The 24,932-nt window shown below is 41.7% G+C and overlaps 1 protein-coding gene across 5 annotated transcripts in view; it reads right to left on the bottom strand.

Annotated features, from left to right (window-relative positions):
• Nucleotides 1–24,932, bottom strand: part of RPS6KA1 (ribosomal protein S6 kinase A1) — a 208,722-nt gene that overhangs the window by 33,138 nt on the left and 150,652 nt on the right. For all 5 annotated transcript variants that reach the window (XM_068269245.1, XM_068269247.1, XM_068269246.1 and 2 more), the window contains 6 exons: nucleotides 22,982–23,063; nucleotides 19,676–19,756; nucleotides 19,464–19,543; nucleotides 13,864–13,970; nucleotides 9,578–9,615; nucleotides 5,459–5,601 (listed from right to left, as the gene is read on the bottom strand). In XM_068269245.1, coding sequence (XP_068125346.1) covers nucleotides 5,459–5,601; nucleotides 9,578–9,615; nucleotides 13,864–13,970; nucleotides 19,464–19,543; nucleotides 19,676–19,756; nucleotides 22,982–23,063 — 531 coding nt within the window. The remainder of the gene's footprint in view (nucleotides 1–5,458; nucleotides 5,602–9,577; nucleotides 9,616–13,863; nucleotides 13,971–19,463; nucleotides 19,544–19,675; nucleotides 19,757–22,981; nucleotides 23,064–24,932) is intronic.

The raw sequence follows: 24,932 nt of genomic DNA, 5'->3' as shown, positions 1-24,932 counted from the left end.
GGTCATTTCAAAATAGGAGCTACTGCTCTTCTCAGCCCTCTAGCATGGATAGAGTGGTAAAAGCAGCAATTAACATGTACTTGTACTAACTTTTGCAATGTATTTCTGGTGTCAAATATATATATATATATATATATATATATATATATATATATATATATATATATATATATATATATATATATATATATATATATATATATATATATATATATATACATACACACACATATACATACATACATACATATACACATACATACACAAAGTGCAAAGCTGTGTTGAGCAATGACTGTTGAAAGCCTTATTTTATAAAGCCAAAAGCTTTTGTTCATAGATGGCCTTTCAAAAGGGAGCTAGATAAAAAAAAAATGATTTTTGCTACAGTGCCCAGTCATTTTATTTTTAAACATTTGAATTATTTATACACTGAAGATAAAAAATAGCCAGCAGCGAAGATGTGGTCATGAACCACAATTTTTTTTTTTAATCTAAAATATTGCTAGGTCTAAATCAACACTGTACAGCAAAATATAGAAGATAACATGACACACTGATTGCTTTAGGACCAGATGACATCTATCAATTTTGACAATAACAAACTCATGATTGGGAAACTGAAGAAGTGTAATTTCCCTTGCCATGTGCCACCTTAAAGCAAACTTGCCAAGTTTCTGAAATGTTTATAAACTGACACAGCTGGTAAAGGGCTAATGCACACAGACTTAACAGCACTGTTTCCTCGCTAAAAAAGATCAGCTGTTGCCCTAAACAATAGTGCACATAGGAATGTTGGTAATATTACCCGGTACTTGCATATTAAACCATCTGAAGAGTTTGGCAGTTCCTTGTTTATGTTTTGTTTGCTCCACTACCAAGATTTAACCCTTTTTGAAAAGCTGAAAGTCCTGGCTTCCATTACACCAGGTCCCATGTCAGTGTAATGCTCCATTGCCAAGTTAGAGGGTTCTGAAGGAAGGGTGTCCCCTGCATCTTGGCTTTACAAAGTGTGATTGCAGAAGTATCAGACAAACCCCTTCATTGATGATCAGCAGCACCCCGGGAGGTCATCTTCTATCGCAGGGGTCTCATTACAGAAGAGGAAGGAGCAGACAAGCTATACATCCTCCTTACACCTCTGTGTGTTACTGGCCGGGGCTGGAGACTATTAAGACAAAGGAGCAGCCCAGCTATACCCCCTCTTCACCTCTCGATGCAGGGGACACCCCTTCTTCAAAACCCTTTAACTTGGCAAAGGAGTATTACACTGATCTTGTAACGGAAAGCCAGGACTTTCAGCTTTTCAAAAAGGGTTAAATCTTGGTAGCAGAGCAAGCAGAACAAACAAGGAACTGCCAAGCTCTTCAGATGGTATAATACGCAAGTACCTATTGCCCAAACAAATTTTACTTGTCTGCATCCTAGTGGTATTCTACAGACCTATACTTCACTTCAGTAGCTGGTGTGAGTTTATGAACACATTGCTGGGTAGTTGGCTGTGATGTGAAGTGGCAGAGAACCTCAAGAGTGAATATTCATGAGAATGGGCCCGAAAGGAAAACAGTACTGTGACAAATATGGAGGCTGAACAGCTTTAGAACTTGCTTCCCTCATTGTGTTATAATAATAAAAAAAACAGCATTTTCAGCTTGGCTTTTTACTGTATAATCGCAGGGATTCATGGCCAACATTATGTATACTTGATAATTTTGCTTTAATGTACATATAAAACAAACCTAACCACAGCAACAAAATCTGATAAATCTAAGCAGCAGGGTTTGCTGCCAGTCAATAGGTTATAGTTCAGCTGTTGAAAAGGAATACGCCTCTTGCCATAGTGCAGCTAACTACTCCTACAGCAAGGTTTGTATATCTGGCCAGTTTCATAGCAACTGTAGTCCTAACAGAGTGCAAGGCTGGAAAACAGCTCAGTGGAGTCAGAGTTTACTCATGTATTTTTCACGATGGCTGAAACAGCTTAATATGCAAGTCATTTCATTACTATACTATAGTATATACTGTAGCTCTATATACCAGGCTTTCTCAACCAGGAACCCCAGGGTTCCTTGAGTACTCTGCAGGGGTTCCCTGGTAGCATTTCCCCCTACCGTGGGGGGGGGGGGGGGGGGGGGGGGTATAACAGAGCACAGTATAATAGGGGTACTGTAAATAGAAGCACTAAATCGGGGGTCAGAATAATGAGCACATTAATAAAAAGTACTAGAATAAGGAGACAGTATAATGAGTGGTAGTTAAACAGCCTCACCTACTTTTAAAGACCATGCCTCCTACAAAATAAATGCAGGGGTTCCTTGAGATCCAAAAGTTATTTGCAGGGTTCCTCCAGGGGTAAAAAGGTTGAGAAAGGCTGCTATATACTATAGAAACTCAGCCATTTTATTTCTGCATTAGGTAAAGATGGTATCTGCTTTTGAGAACAAACCAAACAACACCTGGCTTAACCTTATTGGCAGTGCAAGTCAGTCACTTCCAATATGAATGAGGATATGGTTAAAGTCGGGGTTGAAAAACTATGGTTATGCATATGTCACTTTTTATTTCATTAAAGAAACTGTAAGCATTATTAACCCTAAGCCAGTTTCCATTTGTGCCGGCATCAATCTCCAAGATGGACACCAGCACTTGTGCTGATGAGAGCACGCATCTGAATCCCTCTAACCGTGGCATGCATGGCTATGGGGATTCGGATACAGTACGTGTAAAAAATGCAGCCAGTACCATGTTTTTTTCCCTGCAGGCAAATTTAGAAGCAGCATATTGATTTCAACACACTGCGATTTCATGTCTGAATAAGAGTGTGGTAAAATGCTGCAAATCGTCCCTAGTCGAAATATGCCCTAAGGCTTAAAAAAATAGGTTATAGATATTTGCTTTTATCAAGATACTATAAAGTGGTAATGGCATTAGCATATATAAAAATCAGGAAAAAATTTGGCCAGTGGAAGGGCAGCTCATTCATTTTTTTTTAACACAAAATTCACAAAATGTTCCCATATGCTGCATATGAGTGTGGTAAATTACTGAACTATTCATTCGGTAAGCATATGTAGGGCACAACGTGCTCACACGGGAGTCTGCTCTAATACTGCTGCGCTATCTGAATGCATCTGACAGCTTGCAAAAAGGAGTGAGAAGAGCTTTATGGGTGCTAGCTGCCAGGCTAGGGAGAGAATTTCTTCTGATGTGCAGCCGGAGAACACAGAGCAGGTGTGTGGGGATAGGAGAGGGAGGGCCATCCAGCCACATTTCTCCAGTAAGAGTGTCATCCCAGTGTCATCAATGTAAATGCATGTCAGGTGGATAAGCTGTACACTTGTCCCCGCTAGGAAGAATCACACAGCTGTGCAACATAAAAGTAAAAAAAACAAAAACAAAAAACCTCCAGCATCTCGTTACAGACTGGTTCCTCCAGTCCTCTGAATCTCAGATTATCAGGCATCCTTGCAGCTCTAAAGGGATACTTGAAAACCTTTTCAAATGTGCTCTTCTCCTGCATCTCAAGTTTGGTTACATGAGATGTCCCGCCCAGCAGTTCATCAACATCAATGGATAGAGTAGGAAGATAGAGAGGCTCTTCCTATTAGCGATCTGCTTTGTCTGTCATTTCCACCGCATGTCTGAATGTAGGTTACCGACAGCTCTAAGCTGGTCTTAAATACCATACGCTTACTTGTCAATGCACAAAGATTTCAGCATTCAGTAAAAAACATTTTCTTATGTGTATTAAGGTATTTATCGCACAAGTTAGTAATTTACCTCACTGGTCGGTAATTTTACTTTTCCATGCGGTAACAGGCTTAGTGAATTGATTTTACTGAATTTGTTCTAAAACGCATCTGTTTTCTGCATTACCGCATTTTGTTATGGTTTGTGAATTGAGGCCTATAAGACGATACTTCCCAGACTCTGTTCACACGGTTTTTGGCTAGTGAGGTATCTAGATGTTCTACATTGTAAGGCGGTTCCAGGTGGTCAATTAAACAGTGTCTATGCCTTATTTTATCTAGCTTAGCATACCGTCAGGGAGTACGCGTTGATGGCTTGGATCTTGTTGTTCACATTGAGATCACTCTTTAAGATGTCTTACCCTTTGATAGTACCGTACTTGGAAATTACAGTCTACAGTACCTTGCCTTCTCAGTGTGGTAACCATTCAGCTGGGGAATAGCTAATTGTAGCGGGTCTATAATATTTTCTATGTGCCCTGCTGGCAGGTCCATCCCCATCTTAGCTAACATCTCTTTTTCTATTAAACTACCATCCAGCCTCATTTCTCCAGTACAAGTGTCATCACTGTAAATCCATGTCAAGTGGATCAGAGAGTCGGTGTCGTTACCTCTCAGCATACATCTTAAAGCAAATCTGAAGTGAGTAAATGCACTTTAGGTTAGATACTTACCTATGGAGAAGGAATGCTCACATAGAGCAATCCCAGTCCTCTTTCCGCCCTGTTCCAAATTTGCGCCCACTGAGTTTTCAGCTCTCCTTGGGCAGGCTTTGGAAGTACTCAGGTCACTTGAACAAGGACAGAGTCGAGAAAACTTATTGGGATCCAGATGACGCCTTCTCCACTTCAGGTGTACGTTTTAGAGAACACGAGGCGGTTCCTAGGGGAAAGGGGGGGGGGGGCTGGGACACAGAGGCATGTTCTCTGCCTCATGACATGCCTCTGTGTGTTCCCCACCGCCGCTCTCTGCACCCCCCCTCCAGATTGGCGACTTTATCACCTTCTCTGAGGTAACCACAGGAGAGAAATTCTCTGTTCAAAACGCCCGACGGGTGCATTCCTACATGGTTCTCCCTGGCTGCGCCCCCTGCACGCTGTGAATGAGAGACAGTCTCTCATTCTAGCGTCATGACTCGGAAGTCACGAAAGTAAAAGTGGGCCAGTGCGGCCCACAGGAGCAGCGGTTTTTGCAGCTACCTGATCCGCTCAGCCTACTTTTTTATTTTATGAGCTCACCTCGGACTCTTTAAAGTCATCCATGTTTATGGTTGATGGCAATTTCACCCCTGTACTTGGTATCTAGTACTTGTAATTATTTTACTGAGAGGGTTTCAGCCTTTGCATGACAGCAGCCAAGACAGTGCAAAGCCTTGGTATGTGCTTATCAGGTATTTGTAACCTCTGGATCGAGTTGGTTTACAGTGTTGTCTTCCATGTTCCTACTGATCTCTAGAGGAAGGTTATTAAGAGTCCTGCTGAGTATGCATAATGCTAGGCATTTACAGATAAATATATTGGGGTATTGAGTTATAAGATTTTCTGTAGCTGCTATAGCTGATCTGTTTAGACCTCAAGTCTGGGACATGCATACATACAAGACTAAATTTACTAAGTTCGGGCATTATTTAATAAGTGATCAGAACTTCAACCGCAACAAAGTAAAGTGGTTGTATTTTGATGTCTCTTATTCAGATATTTTAGGGCGATTACCATAAGTACTCCATAAGACCACCAGTCCGCACTGTGTGAGTGACCTTGCCGATTCACCACTTCAGGAGCCATGTACTCCACTGTTCCACAGAATGAGTATGCCTTCTTCTCATGGTCTATTGCCTCTTTACTAAGTCCAAAGTCTGAAAGAGATCACAGGGTGACATTCTTTTGCATACACTCAAACATATTTTCTGACCTGAAATATTGGTTTATAATCATTGAGGAGCAGGAAGTTTTGAATCAATATCAGCCTGATATAAAACTTCTAGCTTTTACTGATGGCTAACAGTACTGTAAAATACTCGGTTATTGATGACAATCTGTGAAGGCATTCCCTGTCCTCTGCAGCCTCAAAAGCTTTTTTTTTTTTTTTTTTTTTTTTTTTTTTGCTTCACTGCTATTAGTGGCAGTGCACCACAACGGGAGTCTTTTTGTACATCTCTCCCCAGTACATTTCTTGGACAGCACCTCTAAATGCCTAGGTCTGTAGTGCTGTGCTGAGTGACTACAATCAGGCTTGGCTCACATTGCAACACCAAAATGCCCGTTTTTCTGGTTCCCAAAAACAGACAGCCAAGATATCCTAAGCTATTAACAGGATCCGTTCACAATAAGTCCGGAACAAATCTGAACCAGTCCGGTAAATGCAATGCAAAAATATAACCTGTGCAATTTTTCCAGACAGCGGGTGAATTTACCACAGACGTCTGTGGTGGAAACTCATTTGCTCCAGACTAGACAGAACACACCACTATCTGCTCAAACGGGCTGTTTGTGATTTAGCTCAATGTGAGCCGAGGCTCAGACTATACGTTTTATGACCAACCCATTTCAGATTGCTACATGCTTCAGTAAGCCTGACAAAGATTCTGCTTGTGAAGCCTGTCAATTGCTATAGCTATAAGGAGTCTCTAGCTCAGCAGCCACTAAAACATGCTGCAGCATTTATTTACGGTTTACAAACAGGGGCTATCAGCCCCACTGAAACCTTCATTTTCATCTCTTTAAATATGCCTCTTGTAAACGTGCATTGCCACCAACCTCTAGCACAGTGGTCCTCAAACTAAGGCCTGCGGGCCGAATGTGGCCCCCTGAGGCTTTACCGGCCCCCCACACACAAAATGTATTACTTATAGATGCGGTCAGCTACACCTTTAAATCTTGGTGGTCCGCATATAGTGTAGAATAGCAGTGCTGGCACCACCCGTCCACACGGAAGCCAGAAAGCAGTAATTCGCTGGTTTCCAATCAAATTCCCCATTAGGTGACACCGCTGTCTAATTGGACTGCAGGTTGTCACCTGGGTATGCTTCACTGTCTGGCCCTCAAAAACTTCTAAATCATTTTATGTATACTTCCGGCCCCCCAGCTGTCTGAAGTATGTTGACCCTGCCCTTGACACAAAACGTTTGGGGACCCCTGCTCTAGCATAACCTGCTAGCATATAAAATGTAGGGTGAATAAGTTAAGGTTTCCTCATTGTCATACTGTTTGAGACAAACAGGCGTAGACTCACAAGATTCAGGCCACTGTAGAGCAGTGGGTGAACTTTAAAAATCAGTAATGCTTTACTGCAGTGATTTGTTGTAAGACATCGGTTACAAAAAAAACATTTCACTTACACTGCATTATGCGGTTATCCTAGAACATTATTCCTTCACACTTGGTTTAATACTAGTCCATGCTCATTCTTGTAACCCTGCAATGGTAGCTGATTAAAGGGAAAATTTTCACAGACCCCCATGACCAATGCCAGTTATTACAAAGTGGGAAGAGGGTGTGTGTGTGCCATGGCAACAAGTCTCTGGCTGCAATATCCTTGTTCTACTGAGCAGCTGTCTTCTGCTTGCCCACATAAAGGTGTCAAATTATGGTGTTTACTAGATTAGGATGTACATCTTGCTTATGATTGCTTGGCTTACACTGTTCTCTCTCAGCTTTCAGCCACTAAATGATCAGTGAAGAATAGATATGGTCAATGAGATGCTAATAATTCCAGCTTGCAAGCAAATGTAATGAGAATTGTATGCAGTTTGGAATTGTGCTAATCCAAATCAGCAGGAAGTGCATCTGACTAACTCACTTCCAAGCAGCGTAAAATCTGCATTGAAGTTGAATGCAAGTATTATTAAACATTGGTTAGTTATTTTTAGATGAGTAGTAATCATGTAATTTCTCTATCTGGGAAGTGTCTAAAGCTATTGATATAAGATGTTGATATACATCTGCAATAGGCATACACAATGCCTTGCAGTCTTCTGTCACTCTGGTTAGAAAAATGACAGGTTCCTTTCATCACTTCCCCCTCCCTCTGGCACACATATCTACGTCCCTGCTTTACCTTGCAGTGACGTAGACACTCCTTCCTTGCTGCCGTGCACTCCCGCTTGCTCCTGTGCTCGCTCCCACGCTCGTTAATGCCACCAATCAGTAGTGGGGGGTGGGGGGGTATGATTGAATAGCAACGCAGTTCCCATTTATTAATTCAAGTCCCCCATGTGAATGAGCGCCGGCTATCAATGAGATGCCGCGTCATTCATAAAAACCAAAAGCAATGTGGCCACACATTGCTTCCTGTATAGTGTACTAATAGTACGCAACAGAAAGGAACGCACGAGGACATCCTGTGGCCAAATAGTAAGATTACACCTACAAAATTTTTTTCTATAAAAACTCACACATTTACAATTGAAATTAAATCCCCCCCCCCCCTCCCCGCCAAACACACACACATAGAAAACAAATATTTACCTTAGTGACTAAACTTTTCAATATGTATGTCAAGAGAGTATATTACGGTTATTTTTAAATCATGGGCTTGTAAACCGTGATGGACGTAAAACTGAAAAATGCACTTTTATTTCCAAATAAAATATTGGCGCCATACATTGTACTAGGGAAAGAATTTTAAACATTGCAATAACCGGGCCAAATGGGCAAATAAAATGTGTGCGCTTTAATTACAGTAGCGTGTATTTTAAAACTATAATGGCCGAAAACTGAGAAAAAGAATTTTTTCTTACTATTCTCATTAAAATGCAGTTAGGCTTTTTTTTTTGAGTGGTACTTTTTGCTAAGAATTAAATTATTCTAACTGGTGGAGCAAAAAAAATAAATAAATTGTAGTGGTGAAAAGTAGTAATAAAGTTACAGGCGAATGAATGGAAATGCTCTGGTGTTTAAGGAGAAAAACTCTTGGAGGTAAAGTGGTTGTCATGTACTGTACAAACATACAGATGAAAGGAGCCAGTCAGACTTGGCAATTACACTCCTGGCACTGCCCTTTGCTTCTCCCATTTCTCATCCTCCACATGAATGAATTATGCACCTAGCTTACAAAACTAAGCACAAATTATTGTCTGTAATCTTACTTATTGTACAGCGCTGCATAATTTGGTGGTGCTATATAAATCCAATGTATAATAATAACTATGCCAGGGGAGTACACGTGTATTGTCATGGTAACAAGAATGCCTCTTGTTACCATGACAGTGTTACCATAGTAATTCGTGTGGCACTACTAATCATCAGATGGTGCAGGAGGCCCCAAGTGTGAAAGTTCGTTGTTCAGTCAGCTTATGTATAAGAGGGTGAAGGATTGATTGTGCCTCAACTTCTAACTGCCCTTGGATGTCTGTACCAGGTTTAAAGCAAACATTAAATGAATGCGTACCATCAACAAATGTGACATCATTTGCATATTTAAGCAATATGCTCACCGAGCAATATTTTCATGGTTGTTTCTTTCCTTCCTAGAGCTGATTTCTGGTGCCCATTTTGGACATAAGATAAGAAGTGCATAAGATGAGCCATCTTGATGGTGATGTCAGCACAACCCACAGATACAGGCTACATTTACAACATTTTTCTTACCCTATGCTGTTAGCTAAACTTGTCATCTAAAATGGTCAACTGTCAGCGTCTGAACAGAGATAAAGTAAATGTTTTCTTATGGATTTTGTGTAAACATGAGGTGGCCATTAAAGACTTTTTTTAAATTTTACTTCTGCACATGATCTGGCCTAATTAATCTGGATTGATGGTGACTATGTTCTTGTTTGAAAACATACTTTCTGGAGCAAGGTGCATATTAACGGTTAGGCCGACAAAACTTACCAGTCAACTTGATATGACCTTCTTCATCCAGCAATATGCTGCAAAATTACATAAGCACAAAATGTAAAAATCCACTTAAGGTTATCTACTCTATGAATGTAAGTAATTAAAGGGTTACCTCAATTTAAATCAAAACTCTATATTCTCTCTACATACATTTTATATCTTAATTCCATCAGGTATATTTTGCCTCCAGTCTGCAACCGTGCATAAGGTTTTTAGCAAACTATCTGGAAACCATGGCAACAGTAAATAGATTAAACCGATTTAATTAAAGCACACCTAAAGTGAGAGCAATACGCAGTATGAACTATTTATTTCTTTTTAAACAATGCAAATTACCTGGCTGTCCTGCGGTTCCTCAGCCTCTCAGGGTTCATTCACACTGTGTGAGCTCTGCATTCCTTTCACAATACAATGTGCGTTGCCGCACGCTGCGATGTAACGCAGCCAGAGACATTTTCTCGTACAGCGCACATTTCCATCCAGATTCTTATGTGTTGTGGCCACCGACATACGAGCTAGGCCTGAACGATTTTAGGAATACATTGAATTGAGCGATTTCTGCCCGAAATTGTGATTCAACTCGATTCATGATTTTCTTCAAATCAAGCTTTGTTCCCCCTCTGTGCCTGTTTGTTCCCCTCTGTCCCCCTGTCTCTCCTTGTGCCCCCTTTGCCTCTTCATGTCTCCTCTGGGTCTCTCTCTTGCCCCCCTTTGCGTCTCTGTGCCCGCTTTGTTTCTCTCTGTGCCCCGTGTCTCTCTGTGCCTCCTCTGTCCCCCAAGCTGCATCAGTTCTCAACATAGCTTCCAGCAGAAGTCCAGCGATGCCCGTCTATCCACCTCTTGCAGGCTCTAATGCATGGAATACTTCCTGTATGTTATGTGACAGAGGAACCCGGAGTTTTGCCAAACACAAGAGCTGGCAGACGGCTACAGAGGACGGACAGCGTTGGACTCGTGTGGAAGGTATGTCCAACGCTGCAGGCCGCACGCACTGGGACTGTTTGGTTTCAATATTTTTAATGATTTTTAAGTAATACAACAATAATAACAAAAGAAACAGTTGCACATATGCGGCACAGTTGAAGCAATTTTGGTTTGCGAGCATTCTGGCAGCCAAAGTCATCACGTGCCAGGAAGGTCAAACCTAAATATACAGTATGTACAACCTTAACTTTAAACAGTTAACAAAGAACATAAAATACGGTCCTTAGAAGCCCCACAGTGACCAGAACTGGGGGCCAGTCTTCACAGACAGGGCTAGAAAAGAGAGAGAGAAGGGCTAAACTGCCCATTCGCCCTCTGTTTCCCTACTCCTGACCAAGGAGCCAGTAAAGGTAAAAGAGAGGAAAAAAGGTGCAGAGAAAGAAGAGAAGGAAAAGGAAGAAGGAAGAGAGGGAGGAAGGTAGAGTCCAAGGGAGTCCAGTGGAGCCTAATATGTTGTGAACAGGTTTGCATCTATATCTGGGTACTCAAGATCAATCCAGGGTTGCCATATACGAAGGAATTTGTTATGTGTGTTACGTAGAACTTGTTAGTTTTTCGTTAACCATGAATTCTGACATGCGTGCTTTGACCTCTGAAAAATTTGAGGGCGTTTTCTTCCAGTTCTTTGCTATTGTCATTTTAGCAGATAGGAAAAGGAAGGAGGCAAGTTTATTTTGGTTGCTCGTGAGGCCATCAATCTTGCCATGGAAGAGGGCTAGCCACGGGTCTTTTCGTATAGTGGTGTGAAAAAGAGACTGTATGAGACCAAAAATCCTGCTCCAAAACCAGGTAAGACGCGGGCATTGCCACCAAATATGATACATTGTGCCCTCCCTTCCACAGCCCCTGAAACATTTAGAGTCGATAGCTGACGAGAGTTTGTGCAGCCTTGAAGGGACAAGGTACCACCTAGTTAGTTCTTTATATGCAGACTCTATAGCATATACATTTGTGGAGCAACTGGCTATGCGAGACCAACAGTCAGACCAGTCCTCACTTTCCTTATGTTGCCCTAGTTCCCTTTCCCAGCCTGAAATATAAGGATGTAATCTGGCAGATTCTAATCGAGATAGTCTGGAGTAAATTCCAGATATGGAGCCGGGACCGGATGGATTTCCGAGGCACATATTCTCAAAAAATAAGGTTAACAGTGGAAACTCCTTGTCTCACGTGAGAGCAGAGATCCAATGTTTTATCTGTAAGAACCTGAAGTGTTCCTGTGGCGGGGGGTCATGCTTATGTTTAATATCTGCCCAAGAGAGGGGGACTTTGGGGAAGTTTGAAACCGCTTCTTCAAACTTCCCCATGTGGAAATTATGTGATTGCAATAATCGCCGCTTTGACGATTCCGAAATTGTGATCTTGGTGATCACGATTTCGGTTTAAATTCAATTTATCTTTCAGGCCTAATACGAGCTACAACGCACCGCAATGCATGTGCTATGCTTTGGGAGCACATGCATGAAATAGTGTTTGTGCATGCATCGTGTAGTGCGAAGTAGGCCCTAGACCTTGAACATACATACAGATCAGATGTTTCTAACGGAAGTCTGACTAGCATACTTGTTTCAGGTGTGTGATGAGACATTAGTGCAGCCAAAGAGATCGGCAAGACTGCCAGGCAACTGTTATGGCTTAAAAGGAATTAGGGCAGCCACCACACCCCTTGCACTTCAGGTTCCCTTTATCTAAGAACAATAGATTATGGTTAGGTATGCAAGTTTTTATGCCTGCAGCTATAAACATGTTAGGCCAGGCGATGCTCACTTGAGCAAGCATGGTATTTCCTATGAAGAGGAAAGGGTGAGAAAATGAATAGACTTCCTGCCACATTATTTATTGGGAGACTACTACTGGCCAGGGACTGTTATTTGACAGATTAATTGAATAGTTTTGGAAGTGCATTTAGTCTACTGAAAGGAATGGGGGACTGTGTTGTCTGCAGCCTCAAAGTCTGGGAGCACACTTGTTTAGTATTTATATAGTGCCGACATCTTCCACAGCATTGTACAGAGTATATTTATTTGAATCACATACACTTTGCCCCATAGTGAAAAGCATGCCAAATCACATATAATGACAGTCTATTAGCCAGGTGCAGCACGGTGGCGTAGCGGTTAGCGCTCTCGCCTTGCAGCGCTGGGTCCCCGGTTCGAAACCCAGCCAGGTCAACATCTGCAAGGAGTTTGTATGATTTCCCCGTGTGTGTGGGTTTCCTCCAGGCACTTCAGTTTCCTTCCACACCTCAAAAACATACAGATAGGTTAATTTGCTTCCCCCAAAATTGGCCCTAGACTACGATACATACACTACACTAGACATATGACTATGGTCGGGATTAGATTGTGAGCCCCTCTGAGAGACAGTTAGTGACAAGACAATATACTCTGTACAGTGCTGCGGAAGATGTCGGCGCTATATAAATACTAAATAATAGGTCACACAGTAAATCACATAGACCTGTGAATCACAATGTGATTTTAAAACTTTCCAAGCAAGTGGTTCAGCTCTCTACCCACCTACCCAGTCTTTTGAGTAGGTTGGCAGGGAAGCCAAAATAGCTACCTAGGCAGGAAAGGGAGGAGCAGATTTATGTTCAAAAGCAAAGTTGAACCTTTTCCTGACAAGGACCAATGTTTACCATTGCACCATGGAATAGAAGTAACATTACAGTAAGGCATTCTGAAAGACTTCTAGTTTCACAGGCACATGATTATTTTTCATATTTTAAACCATTTTGAGAAAACACACTGCAACAAAAACAGACCTTTTTGTATAAAAAAAAAAAAAAAAAAAAAAAAAAAAAAGCGTGCCAGTCAAACCATTAGGAGGAGCTATAAATGCACCCAACATTTTCACCTGTGATATTTCTATATTTATAAATAAAAAGATACCCTTCGTTTTAGTATTAAAACAATGTATAAGAAATAAATGTAAATAAAATTTTCCCTTAAAACTACAATGCTTTTCAATAGCATTCAGGGCATATTTATAAATATGTTCCTTCTATTGGAGCATTTTAGGAAGTGTATATTATATATAGGTTATGGCCAGCCAAGTCCTGAAGAAAGGTGGGAATTGCAGCTGTGGCAGGTATCTGCAATTCTCTAGCGGCTGGGCTACCTGGGGTTTAATTTAGTAGTGGGACCTTGCAGTTTACTACCAAAGTCATTTGCATACCCCTTTTGACTTTTTTTTTTTTAATTAGAAATTTTGGAACACTGCACTGTCAAAAACTTTGAAAATAAAAGTTTTAAAAATCATCATATACAGAAAGGCACACTGATTACACTTACTTCTCAGGCTTGAGATCACGATAAATGATACCCAAGCTGTGCAGATGATCTAAGCCCAAAGCCAGCTCAGCCAAGTAAAACTTAACATCCTCTTCAGTAAACATAACCTAAAGTAAAACAAGCCATTAAACCTTACTACTAGGTGTACACAGATGTAAAGACAGCATACCTATAGGATATTCCTGCTTACCTAAAAAGGGACACACATACAGCGAGACTGTCAATACCTCCCTTCTAATGGGCATTTTTTTTCAACAGAATGAAATGAGGAAAACCAACAAATATTGCTCATCATAACTTAAGGGTGTGTACTGTAATGACACTTGAGAAATAGGATTCTAGTTAAAAGTACAGTCAGACTAACAGCACCCAATGTCGGCAATACCTGAGAAATATAGAAACATATTGGAAGTACGAGTCAAACACTGCAACTTAATGAAGGCATCAGAGCCTGTGATAGTGGTAACCATTTCCACTAGTGTCCAAACCTTTGAAGGTCAGAAGAGAGGAATTACAAACGATCTGACAGAAAACCAAGTCATCATCTAGCAACCTCAAGACTGAACTCCTCCTGGCTAGTAATGCACATAAAATAAACTATTTTTTGCACCTTACATCGTGAAATTAAAAATTTAGTAATACTTCAATCAAGAAGCTAACTTGTGGGAGGCTTCTAATTAAAATCTGGGAAAAAATTAAGCTCACTTTAACAACATTAATATATAGGTAGAAAAAAAACGTTTTGTAAGAAATAATACCTTTTAATGGCTAACTAATAGAGTTAAATGATGCAAGCTTTCTGAGATCTAGTCCCCTTCTTCAGGCATATTTCCAGATGTAAGCTGAAGTAAAACACATTAAAAGGTATTATTTCTTACAAAACGTTTTTTTTCTACCTATATAATTTGTTTGGCTAACACGGTACAGAAACTTTTTTGCTACTAACAACATTAATATGAAATTCTGAAAAAGAAAATGCACAACTACAAATACAGTCCCTTTCCAAATAGTTTCTACCACTGCCGAGGACTGCAATTCAAATGGGAAGTGTGAACAGCAGTCATGACCCTATGAGGTAGAATCTGGTCCATTCAGGTCCCACACAGAATTACCATATAACTATGTTATCAGAAGATTTTATGCAGACAGATAAATGCATCTTGCCTTTTATTTACTTTTCAGGACAGCCATGGCTGCCTTCTACTGCCTCATTTGCTTAGATAAAAGCACTGATCTAAAGCCCAATCTACACGATACGATTCTTTTTGCGATTCGATTATGATTCTATTTACGATCCTATTAACCACTTCTGTGCCAGGGGGGTATTTTGCTGATCGGTGCTGCGTGGGCTCTCCAGCCCGCAGCACCGATCAGCTGGCAGCGAGGGCGATCAGACTTCCCCCCCCTTTTTTCCCCACTAGGGGGATGTCCTGCTGGGGGGTCTGATCGCCGCCGGCTGCTTGCGCTTGCGGGGGGGGGGCTCTCTTCAAAGCCCCCCTCCGCAGCGCTTCCTGGCCTCCTTCCCCTTCCCTCCCTCCCCCTGTGAGCGGCGCAGGACGGAATTCCGTCCTGCGCCGGATAGGATAGGCTTCAGCCTATCAGGTGCCGGCGGTCCCCGGCCAATCAGAGGCCGGGGATCGCCGATCTCTGCCACGGCGCTGCTGCGCAGCAGCGCCGTATACATGTAAACACCGGGGAAGATCTTCCCCGTGTGTTTACATTTACCCTGCGAGCCACGATCGGCGGCTCGCAGGGTGTTCACGGAGACACCCTCCGTGAACTGACATGGAACTTTCCATGCAATCCACTTCAGGATTCAGGGGCGTAGTTAAGCGTACGCCGAATCCTGAAGTGGTTAAATCAGACATGTCCGATCGGGATTCGATTCACCATTGCAGAACAATGGCGAATCGAATTGAATCCCGATCGGACATGTTGGATTTAATCGTATCGTAAAAAGAATCGTAATCTAATCCCACAAAGAATCGTATCGTGTAGATTGGGCTTAATGGTTCTTAAAATAAAGGGGTCCATACACTGGCCGATTTCAGCCTTCGATCTATTGATCGATTGGAAAGAGATTGCCAATCGATTGGCCAATTGATTTGCGGCTGATTTCAATCGATTTGATCTGACAGGATGGAAGATCTAAGTCGATCTGCTGCAGGCAGCAGATTGATTGCTTATGGAGTTGCACTGGATCTAATGGTCCAATAATGCATTTAGATAGATTTTCAATAGATTTCATTCTGAAATCTATTGGAAATTTGTTACTAGTGTGTGGCACACATCAGATAGATTCCTGTCAGATTAGACAGGACAGGCATCTGACAGAAATCTATCTGATGGTCGAACCTGCTGTAAATCTGTAAGTGTGTGGCCACTTTTAGACAAATTCTAAATAAGATAGGTACTACATGTACATCGAATGTCACATGTCAGTTCAGGTATACTTACCTGACTGTTACCACGTTTGATTTTTTTATTTACCAACAATCACTCTTGACTTCAAATTCAGAGGGAATTCAGTTACTTCAGTGTTAAATCAGTTACTTCTATTTTATCTCAGTTCAACCAAGTTTTCCTAATTCCTACAGAACCTATGTTCTATGGGGGTAACATTGGTTGAAATTAATAATTTAAACCTGTCAGGCAACTAGTGAGTTTTGGAGGTTTTAAAAATGATAAATCATATATACAGGCTGAATAAGTATTTTCAGTTAATTAAAAGCATAAAGGAATTTTTGAAGAGCATTTATAAAGAAATATTGAGTACTATAACATGTTATTCACATTTGGGAGTACTTGGCAAACACCATATGTCAAAAAGGTTGCGTGCTGTAACATTGCACAGCTCACACCTTAGTGGGACATGTTTAGACAAAACAGCAGAAGTAAAGTGAGGCTTAGTAAGTTGGGGCATCTTCTGTATTTCTCACAAAATGTGATAGCTTCCAAAATGAAGTATTCTTAATGTTTATATATTTTTGAGCTTTTAAAGTTTACAACATGACAGCTATAGTATATTTGTCAATCAAAAACTTGCAGCTGTTATTTGCAAAACGGTTTCAGCAAATATTACAATTCACAGCAGTAACTGAGTTCATGGAGGAAACGCTGCAAGCTGAATTACAGGAAACAGCTAAATATACCAATGAAGTGGCTGACTACCAGCAATTCAGGAACTGACAGAGCATCATCCCAGCTAATTCCTTTCAGCAGACATTCTGCAGGTACCTGCTCTCCTAACTACAGGCCACTGGATGCACAGCACATCGTAAGCCACCAGAGATGGTGCAACAATGCGCAGCGCAGAAAATGCAGCTGCACACGGGTAGTCCAGATTTGAAAGGGACATCAGCCAAGACACCACTAGAGGAAAGTACAGGCTAGGGCCTGGGACCCACTACAAGCGCCATTTTAAATATTCCCAGAGCAATCGCAATTGGAAATATCCACTTCAAAGCCTTTGAAGTGTACCAGAAGAAACATGCAGCAGGATGATATGAAAACATACAACAATGGAGAAATGCAGGAAACTGACAACCTATATAGCTGATGTGCTATAGGCCTCCAACCAGCATAAAGCATTCAGTGTGCTCTAAATTGTGAAGTAACAGTCTGCAAATCAGATGAAAGAGAGAAATGTCTGGCACTACTGGAGTTTGCTTTAGTCTTCAGATGTACACAGGTGTAAACATACTATACTTCGTGTGCAATGTACCTGCTGGATGAGCAGGCAGTGGGTGCAGGGCACCGTGGAATCTTTGCCTTGGAGGAAGCTCGCTTTGAGTGGAACGGCTGTCAGGCAGTGTCATTGGCCTGCACTCACCTCCCGCTCATCCAGCAGGTACATTCCATGCTAAATATAGTACGTTTACATCTGTGTACATCTGAAGACTAAAATCTATCTCCAGTAGTGCCGGTCATCTCTCTCTTGCATCTGATATGAAAACATGCATATGCTACCAATGCTACTTAAACTTGCTTGCCCTAGGATTATTTTTTTACAGTAAGGCTCAGAGCACATTATGCCAGAAAAGCATTGTATCTATATTGCATAGATGCACTGTACAACTTCAGGGTCTGCTGCTAATCCGGATCGGAGTCATTCAATTCAACACACAAATGACAAAGCAATCCACTGCCTGAAAAAAAAAATAAAAAAATTTCATAGCCTCCTTCTGCTAATGTCATTGAAAAATCAATGCAGTTCTCAACTAGTCCATTTTGAGTTTACTGAGCAGTCTGTCAAACTAAAAGGAGGATGGGCGCACTTTAAGTGAAAGAAAATTAGCCATATGACCACGATGAACAGGGTTCACCCAATCTGTAGGCAGACCATGCAGCAGTGTGAGTGTTTTCCCACTTCAGCCAGGGACCGAGCTTGGATGAGATGTATTGTAGCCAGTCTCCCCCAGTGCTGATCGCGATCAGGGAGGCGTGCAGCCAAACACCGAATGCCCTAAAGTGTGCGACCCAGCCAGGTCACAGAAGGCGAACAGCAAATGATCCAAACTGTGCGACCGAGACAGGTTCAAGGTTTTAATTGGGTTGTCAGCAGAACAACGAAGGGGACCCATAGTGACCTGAAAGATGCCCCAGATAAGTAAAAGCCCCCCCATATCTCACGTTTACTTGAAGCTTTATCAAATTTATTCAGTTAGGGTGCATACACATCCAATTTTGAGTGGCCACTTTTATAACTTCCATGTAGTATGGAGGCCAACAAATTTTGAATATAACAGATTTTCCTGATAAGCCCTCATACTATATGGAGGTTGTAAAATTGGTCAATCAAAACTGGATGTGTGTACACAACTTTAAAAGTATTCCTGAAGTATAAAAAAAGAAAAAGGAACATTTTATTCTCAGTAGTGACAAAAGCTTCCTGCTGTTTCTAATTCTGCTATGTGGGGAAGGGGGAGTTACCACTCAATTTATAATGGTTGAACTGGTGCCCCCCTTTTTTTTTTCCTCATTCCTCTACACAGCCCTGTCAAAGATACAGCACCCTTTTAAAGAATTATGGGAGGGGACACAATTCCCACTCATCCTCCTATACACAGCTTACTATAGAAGGGATGTGGCTCAGACTGACAGGCACAGCTCACTATAGAAGGGGTGTGGCTCAGACTGACAGGCACAGCTCACTATAGAAGGGGTGTGGCTCAGACTGACAGGCACAGCTCACTATAGAAGGGGTGTGGCTCAGACTGACAGGCTCCAGGGGAGTGAGGGAATGATGAATTCTGGCTGTTCAGGAACATGAAGGTCCAGTACCAGTCATATAAACCTTGAACAAAGATTAAAATATAGGGATCTGCAACATTTTTTTTTTTCGTTTAAATTTGCCTAAAAGGCCTGGAATGTTTGAAGGCAGAGGGAAGAACTGTGGAGTTTTAAGTTAATTCAGGAATTTTACTTCAATAGCTTGCTTAGACTGCAGGATGCGTAGTAAGCTTTAGGTCCATTTCAGTGACAAAACTCATAACACAGATAACTGGAATTCAGGATAAATAAGGGACAGAAATAAAACGAAGAAGCAAATGGTAAATGTGTGCTAATGTCATTGTGAAAGAAGCAGTCGTTTTACTAACCTCTTTAGAAAGACGAGTAAAGAGGTCTCCACCACGTAAAAAGTCTAAGATCAGATAAAGTTTGCCCTCTGTCTGGAATGCTATAAAACAAAGCGTTTCTGGTATTAACATTGTTTGGAAAAATGACACACTGTAGATGTAACATAATGCAGAGCTACTGCAGCATGACTATATATTTAAACAAACTCTCTACCAAAGAGGCTCAGCCTTACCATAATGTAGTCTCACTACAAAAGGGTGATGAACATCGGCCAAAATATCACGCTCCATTTTGGTTCTTACACGATCTCTCACTGCAGACAGAGGAAATACTGCTGTGGTCAATGTGTACTTCACAGGTTTAAAATTGTCTCAAAATATAAACACACTACATTATCATTTACAATAAAGTGCACATTTCCAGAGAAGTATTATACTAAAAACTAATTTACTGGTAAATAATTCATTTTGACATTGGTTTATGTCAACCCAAGAATACATAGCATCAGAGAATTTCCCTTCATGCAGCTGACTTAATGAGTAATTGAAGCTTGCAGTAGTCCTGTGGGGCACGGACATACAGCCTTGCCCCATCAGCTGTGCATAGAAAGGAGAGGACACAGAGAGCCCAAAATAGTGTAGTACCGGTATGTACTGGTATAGGTTGATAAATGTAGAGTAGATAATCACAAACCAGGGTTACCTCCAAGGCAACCACTGTAAATGCAGGTAGGGAGATTAGACCTGTCCCCACTCAGGATTAAGAGGTCGCTCTTTGTAGATCAGAAGAAAGAAGGGGGTAAAACACCCCTTCACCCGGGGTGGACACTGGTATAGTACACAGCGTACAGAGGCGCCAAAGGAAAGAAAAAAAAAAAAGTTTTAACCACTTTGTCCTCCTGGACGTAGAGCTACATCCAGGAGGCCATGTGCGCTCCCGTGGCCGATTGCGCGCGCTCCCGGACATGGATCGTTAGCCCAGGAATCAATCACTGCCATGGTGCCCGATCACTGATTCCCTTCCCCTGCAGAAAAAGCGACAGCTTCTCTCGGAAGCCTTGTTTTTTCTGCCTCCTACGTCCCTCTAAGCGTACATGTTACGCTTAGAGTGACGTCATGTAAACAAACCTAAGGTTGCCATCTTGTGGCCAAAAAGTAAAACTACATCTACATTAAAAAAAATAAATAAACATATTTACATTAAATTACTATTTACATCCCACCCTCCCAAAAATACCAAAATAAAATGTTTAATAAAAAAACCAAAAAACATTTCAATAAAAAAAAAAAATATTTACCTAAGGGTCTAAACTTTTTAAATCTATGTAAAGATGAAATATTTCCTTTTTTTTTTATTATAAGCTTGTAAATAGTGATGGATGCAAAACGTAAAAAATGCACTTTTATTTCCAAATAAAGTATTGTCTCCATACATTGTGATAGGAACATAATTTAAACAGTGTAATAACCGGGAAAAATGTGCAAATACAATACGTGGGTTTTAATTATGGAGGCATGTATTATTTTAAAACTATAATGGCCGAAAACTGAGAAATAATGTTTTTTTTTCCATTTTTTTCTTATTCTCACTGTTAAAATGCATTTACAGTAAGGTAGCTCTTAGCAAAATGTACCACCCAAAGAAAGCCTAATTGGTGGCGGAAAAAAACAAGATATAGATCAGTTCATTGTGATAAGTGGTGATAAAGTTATAGGCCAATGAATGGGAGGTGAACATTACTCGGATGCATAAAGTGAAAACGACTGAGGGCTGAAGTGGTTAAAAGGCTAAGGAGGCAGTGGTGGTCTTACCTCCCTGAAGCAGACACAGACTGTCGGATTCAAGAAAGAAACTTGTTGACATACTCCAAATACAATGTTGCAATCCATTTCACAGGCATGATCTTGCTTCATGAGGCAATAAAAAAGGCGGAGTATATATCAGCATAGGGTCCAGGATACACCAGACACCTCTGTGTGTACACCAGGCGCCTCATGCTCGTTGCATGCTTCCTGAGTGTGATTCAGTCGACTGCGGCCAAATAGATCAGTAGGACTCTCAGGCAACTGGTATTCAGCGTTCTCCCCAGGCTCTTTTAGCCTGGTGCTATACCCGGCTAGTTTTGATGAGCACCCGACTGGCATTGGCTCACCTCCTCCTATGCTGTAAGCAGAGTTGTGCAGAAAAGCACCAGCCCTGTATTCTCTCATCTTGCCCCACCCGGCTTTTTCTTGTAACCCGGCTACTTCTTCATGCCACCCGGCTGGTAAACATTTCTGGGGAGAACACTGGGTATTGCTTAAGAGAAAATAAATATGGCAGCCTCCATATTCTTCTTGCTTCAGGTTCCCTTTAAGATGTAAGCCATAACCCACAGACTTGCCACGAGAGATCACAGTTTCCTCATAGGCATTGGAGGACATTCAGAAAGCACTTTTCCTTTATTTTATATAGTGATTGCATCTTCCGAAGCACTGTACACAGTATTTAACCTTGTTACTAGCAGTCCCTCAGAGTCACAATTTAATCCCTACCATAGTCACATGTCCGCCATATTCTTAGGACCATTTGGACAGATGCAAATTAACTTATCTGTACATTTTTGGGATGTGGAAGGCCTTGATTCAAACCGGGGACCCAGCACTGCAAGGCTAGAGTTTTACCCACAACGCCACCTATGACTGCACTTCTGTCAGATGACGGATATAGGACAGAAATGCTTGGCTTGGCGCAGCATCACTGTTAGGTCTCTGGTGAAATGGGGCGGGAAGGTGATTGAGAATGAGTGGTGAGAGTGGTACAGACACCAACCATGGCATGGTTTACAAACACAGCCAAGCAAGTCTCCCACAAACAGCTGTCATGTGGCAGCCCAGATCAGACACATGGCATCTAACGTTTGTGGATTCTGCAAGCAGTAGTACAAAGATGGAAGCCAAGTGTGCTCATGTAATAAGGAAAACTTGGCTACCAGGTAGAGATATGAAATGACAAATTGTACTGTAATCCAGGTTTATTTAACATGTATAACTACGAACAAAACTCAGGCAAATACAAAATGTACCAGTTCAAGTGTGAATTCGTTAAAACATCTTTTTCTATAAATGTAATACAAATACTAGACAGCTTGTATTCCCCTGCAAAACAGTTGTCTGTATATAGACGGGGTGGAGCAGCACTGCCATGCAAGTCAGAGTGTCAGGTGCTATCATTACAGATGTAAATTACTACAGTGAAGGCACTGTGTGCTGCTGGTCTGCACTGTCCAATCAGGATCCCCTGACTTGCCTTTGCTTGCTGAAGAGCCAGAGAGAAAAGTAAGGTCAGATTGCTGGCAGTGCCTTCTGGCTAAGCGGAGTCTGACTCACAACACTGGCTTACCCTGAAATATAAAGATCTTGGAATGACATTTGGAAACAGTATGGCACTTTTATATCTCTGTCTGCAATTCAGCTTTGAAAATCAAATTCACAAGTACCAGTTCCAACTATAGGGGGAAAAAATAAAAACCAAATGGGCTCGAATATTCCTTGCTTACCTTTCAGTGTTGCCTTTTTGAGCACTTTCATTGCATACAACTGGTTATTGTCAGGTGGAGTAATTTTTCGAACCAGGAACACCTGCAAGAGCAAAAGAAAAAACAAAACACAAAATAAGGGGAAACATTTAAGAATAAAGAAAATAATTTATACCAGGTGACCGTGAGAAAATAGTGAGCAGCAACAGATGTTCAACTTAAAGGATACCCAAAGTGACATGTGACATAATGAGATAGACCTGTGTATGTATAGTGCCTACCCAGTGGCGGCTCCAGGAAATTTTTTTAGGGGGTGCTATGCAGGTGCTGGACCAATTTCTGGGGGAGCTGATGAGCGGCAAAAAATGGGTGTGGCTACAACCTGCGACGCGGCAAAAAATGGGCGTGGTCATGACCGGATGAGGGCGGGGTTAACTGTAATTTAAAGTGAACCCAGGGTGAGAGTGATATGGTGGCTGCCATATTTATTTCCTTTTAAACAATACTAGTTGCCTGGCAGCCCTGCTGATCTATTTGGCTGTAGTAGTGAACTGAATTACACCAGAAACAAGCCATGCAGCTAATCTTGTCAGTTCTGACAATATTGTCAGAAACCCCTGACCTGCTGCATGCTTGTTCAGGGTCTATGGTTGAAAGAATAAGAGGCAGAGGACCAGCACGGCAGCCAGGCAACTGGTATTGCTTAAAGGGAGATAAATATGGCAGCCTCAATATTATTCTCACCTCGGGTTCCCTTTAAAAGTGCAACGCAAAGACAGAGGGCCCAAGTTTTGGTGACCCTTTTCCCAGAAAATTCACATAATTGTGCAGGTTTTCTCAAGAAAATACACGTAATGTGAGCAGATTTTAACAAAAAACGTCCAATGACCCCAATATGCACAATCGTTATCAGATATGGCCCCAATATGCACAATCGTTATCAGATATGGCCCCAATATGCACAATCGGTAGCAGATATGACCCCAATATGCACAATCGGTAGCAGATATGACCCCAATATGCACAATCGGTAGCAGATATGACCCCAATATGCACAATCGGTAGCAGATATGACCCCAATATGCACAATCGGTAGCAGATATGACCCCAATATGCACAATCGGTAGCAGATATGACCCCAATATGCACAATCGGTAGCAGATATGACCCCAATATGCACAATCGGTAGCAGATATGACCCCAATATGCACAATCGGTAGCAGATATGGTCCCAATATGCACAATCGGTAGCAGATATGGCCCCAATATGCACAATCGGTAGCAGATATGGCCCCAATATGCACAATCGGTAGCAGATATGGCCCCAATATGCACAATCGGTAGCAGATATGGCCCCAATATGCACAATCGGTAGCAGATATGGTCCCAATATGCACAATCGGTAGCAGATATGGCCCCAATATGCACAATCGGTAGCAGATATGGTCCCAATATGCACAATCGGTAGCAGATATGGCCCCAATATGCACAATCGGTAGCAGATATGGCCCCAATATGCACAATCGGTAGCAGATATGGCCCCAATATGCACAATCGGTAGCAGATATGGCCCCAATATGCACAATCGGTAGCAGATATGGCCCCAATATGCACAATCGTTATCAGATATGGCCCCAATATGCACAATCGGTAGCAGATATGACCCCAATATGCACAATCGGTAGCAGATATGACCCCAATATGCACAATCGGTAGCAGATATGACCCCAATATGCACAATCAGTAGCAGAAATGACCCCAATATGCACAATCCGTAGCAGATATGACCCCAATATGCACAATCCGTAGCAGATATGACCCCAATATGCACAATCCGTAGCAGATATGACCCCAATATGCACAATCCGTAGCAGTAGCAGATATGACCCCAATATGCACAATCCGTAGCAGATATGACCCCAATATGCACAATCCGTAGCAGATATGACCCCAATATGCACAATCCGTAGCA

Source organism: Hyperolius riggenbachi, chromosome 2 (genome assembly GCF_040937935.1).
Source record: "Hyperolius riggenbachi isolate aHypRig1 chromosome 2, aHypRig1.pri, whole genome shotgun sequence".
In the NCBI taxonomy this organism is placed as follows: domain Eukaryota; kingdom Metazoa; phylum Chordata; class Amphibia; order Anura; family Hyperoliidae; genus Hyperolius; species Hyperolius riggenbachi.
This window is presented reverse-complemented; position numbering and strand designations above follow the sequence as displayed.